Source organism: Bombina bombina, chromosome 1, assembly GCF_027579735.1.
Source record: "Bombina bombina isolate aBomBom1 chromosome 1, aBomBom1.pri, whole genome shotgun sequence".
NCBI lineage: Eukaryota > Metazoa > Chordata > Amphibia > Anura > Bombinatoridae > Bombina > Bombina bombina.
In genome coordinates, this window is record NC_069499.1 from 1,544,976,437 (window position 1) to 1,544,980,007 (window position 3,571).

Sequence of the window (3,571 nt, forward strand, 5' to 3'; positions counted from 1 at the left end):
GCTCAGCACTGTGTGTATAAACCATCATGTACACTTAACATTTATGTAAGAACTTACCTGATAAATTCATTTCTTTCATATTGGCAAGAGTCCATGAGCTAGTGACGTATGGGATATACATTCCTACCAGGAGGGGCAAAGTTTCCCAAACCTTAAAATGCCTATAAATACACCCCCCACCACACCCACAATTCAGTTTAACGAATAGCCAAGAAGTGGGGTGAAAGGAGAAAAAAAAAAAAGAAAGGAGCGAAAGCATCAACAAGGAATTGGAATAATTGTGCTTTATACAAAAAAATCATAACCACCACAAAAAGGGTGGGTCTCATGGACTCTTGCCAATATGAAAGAAATTAATTTATCAGGTAAGTTCTTACATAAATTATGTTTTCTTTCATGTAATTGGCAAGAGTCCATGAGCTAGTGACGTATGGGATAGCAAATACCCAAGATGTGGAACTCCACGCAAGAGTCAATAGAGAGGGAGGGATAAAAATAAAGACAGCCGATTGGCCGTGGGGGGCGTAGCAGGAAGACTTGTATAGTCGGAGCTGCGGCGTAGCGGATCCCGGAGCTGTCTCGCACACACGCTGCCCTGCCCCCTTCATCTTTGCTCTGGGGCCCGCGAGGCACCTCGCCCTGGGGCTCAAGAGACGCAGGTGCAGATATGGATCGTTATGTATGAAAAGGAAAAGTGCATTTTCGATTAAAAAAATAATGCAGAAGAGATCTGCAAACTTTAGAATGGATAGCACTCAAACAAGTTTTACTGGTCAAAGTGTCTTTAAGGAGCTCACCTTCCAAGGGAGAATTCCAAGGAGTGTTTTAAACAAGGAAGTACGAAAAACATACCCTCTACGTGGCCAGTTCTCTTCAGCCATGAATGACAAAACCTGCACTGTTGTTCTCACTAGACTGGAGGATGTGGCTGGACCACGGGTTATAGATGGCCAAATTGGGTCTCCACCAAGTATATCTTGCTGGGTGGATGATTTTGGAACGCTTAAAGTCCATACAGGGCTCCCTTCAAAACGTCAAAGGATTTGCTCAAAAAGAGAAAAAATCCCTGTGGTCTCCAATGAGGTGGATCCTATCCATAATTTCCCGGAACCTAGGCAAAGAAGGTTAGCTTCTCTTAATGCAGAAGCAGTGAATAATCTGTTGTTTGCTAGAGATGCCATATTTTCTGCTAGGAGAGTTCGAAAGGATTTTACAAAAGTTAGTGGCAATTTTAACTCTGGGGAAGCTTGGCAAACCTTGAAAAATCAGGAACAGCAGGTCCTCGGCAAAAAAGCCAGACAAAAATGCATTCCCACAAATCACTTGCAGAAGGATGTTTTTGATAATAATGTTAAAAGGGACGACTGTGGAGTCTCTTTTCCACCTGCACCAAAGAGATTAGCAAGTTTAAATGCTGTAGCATTTTTTAAACTAACCAATGAGAAAGCAAATCATCTGAAACAGAGGAGTAAATCAGATGGTGACAGTCGTCCTGCCAACAGCTTTTCAAAACTAAAGTCTGCTAAATCTCACAAGAAGAACTGCATAAAATCCCAAAAAGATGTGTTGCATAGCAAAGTGGATGATCAAAGTGATCGGCCACGGGAAGCTGAGGGTGGGTTTCTTAAGCCAGAGCATCAAGATTCTAGTAGATCTTTGGGAAAAACAGAGAACCCCAATGTGGAACAGTCTTCCAATTACCAAGATGGCTTAGATTCGTTGTACAACCAAGATGGCTTAGATTCGTTGTACAACAGGCTGCCTTTACTAATGGGTGGACAAGCTTCCATGAAGGCGGAGTATGGAAGACCAGGAGAAAAATCTCCTACTCCTAAACAAGAATTCCAGCAGCCATCATTTCCAGTTCAACAACTTCATCATTTGCCTGTTCCAGGCAGCCCCCTGGATTGTGTTGGTCTCTACAATTCCCACAACCTAACTTTGGATGGAAATTATATTTCTTATGGCCAAAGTGGATTACCATATAATGGGTACCTGGATTTATCTATGTACACTAAAGATGGAGTTTTTTCTCAGCCTGTAATCTATGAGGAACTCTTGATATCAAAGAGTTCTTTACCCTCCACTGCAACACTTGAGCATCTTTTACAGCAGAAGGATACAAAACTCTAGACCAACTCAACATAGAAATCGCCACAGCAGGTTACCCTGTTTCTCCTGCTCACCCACTCTCAGGATGTCCAGTTCCCAGTGTCCCGCCTGCTGCCGAGCCTGTTCCTTATCTGCAGACTCCCAACTCCGAACCTCAGACTCTGGCTATGGTCAAGACTGCACGAGAATGTCCACAGAGCTCCAAACCTCCTAGGGGTTCTAAATCTGGTGTCAGAAACACACCTGGCTGCATTCATGTAACTGACAACAAAGCAAGCAAGGGCCATAGCCATCCTAAACAGCAGCTTATCAGTCGGAGAAGAGCTACAAATGGCTGGATGCCCCTCGGAACAGCTTGTGAGAAAGCTGTTTATGTGGTGAATGAGCCTGAACCTGCTCTTCGTAGGAGTTATCAGGCTGTGGAACGCAATGGAGAAATCATCCGGGTTCGAGACACTGTTCTTCTGAAATCTGGGCCCAGGAAGAAATCCATGCCATATGTGGCAAAAATATCAGCACTGTGGGAAGAACCCATAACTGGCGAACTGATGATGAGTCTTTTCTGGTATTATAGACCAGAGCACACTCAGGGGGGGCGCAATCCCAGCATGCACCAGAATGAAATATTTGCCTCCCGCCACCAAGATGAGAACAGTATTGCTTGCATCGAGGAGAAGTGCTATGTCCTGACATTTGCAGAGTACTGCAGATTTTGTGCCTTGGTAAAACGTCGAGGGGAGGGTTGTCCGAACAGGAAAGCCTTGATAGTCCCTCCCTCTGAAGAGTATTGCACCCCAATTCACCATAGGGTGCCAGACACCACAGACCCAGATCTGGTCTTTCTTTGTCGGCACGTGTATGACTTTAGACATGGTCGCATACTGAAGAACCCGCAGTAACTGCTACTTCAGAGGAAGACATGGAGATGCCGGTAGCAACAGCATGCCGGCCTTCCCACAGCCTATGACTGTTTCAAACATCTTCCCGGGAGCTCTTCCAAGCAAAGCAGAAGCAGGGAGCTTCTTGCAGAAGCCAGGAGGCTCTGCGGATTCAGGAAAAGACACTGGTTGAAGAACTCAGCAGTTGAAAGCACAGCACTTCATTAGATATGAGCTTAACTTAAAAAATGACAAGAAAGATAAAGTATATAACATATATAAATAAATTAAATATATAAATATATCTATATATTGGGGAAAAATAAGCCAGTACATCAGGTCAGGAGCCGTGGTTGCAAAGTTTGTGTAGGGATGTGTTAGAGCATGAATGAGCCAATCTTGGTTCAAATGCCTTAATATGTCAGACACGTCTCTGTCACAATCACACAAAGGTTTCTGCACTTCTGGCCTTTCATACAGGTTTGGTTTGCTTTTGTTTGTTTGTCCCAGCCAGAAGAGGATATGGAATTTTTTAATTTCTATGTTTTCATACCAAAGAGGTTCTGTGTAAGAAGTTATAC

The 3,571-nt window shown here is 43.8% G+C and overlaps 1 protein-coding gene across 1 annotated transcript; it reads left to right on the plus strand.

Annotated features, from left to right (window-relative positions):
* The first annotated feature begins 629 nt into the window (after positions 1-629).
* On the plus strand, positions 630-3,095 carry LOC128643801 (bromo adjacent homology domain-containing 1 protein-like). The gene is given in 2 exon segments (XM_053696626.1): positions 630-2,098; positions 2,101-3,095. Coding segments are annotated over 2 exon segments (2,328 nt in total). The 5' UTR covers positions 630-681; the 3' UTR covers positions 3,012-3,095.
* The last annotated feature ends 476 nt before the right edge of the window (positions 3,096-3,571 follow it).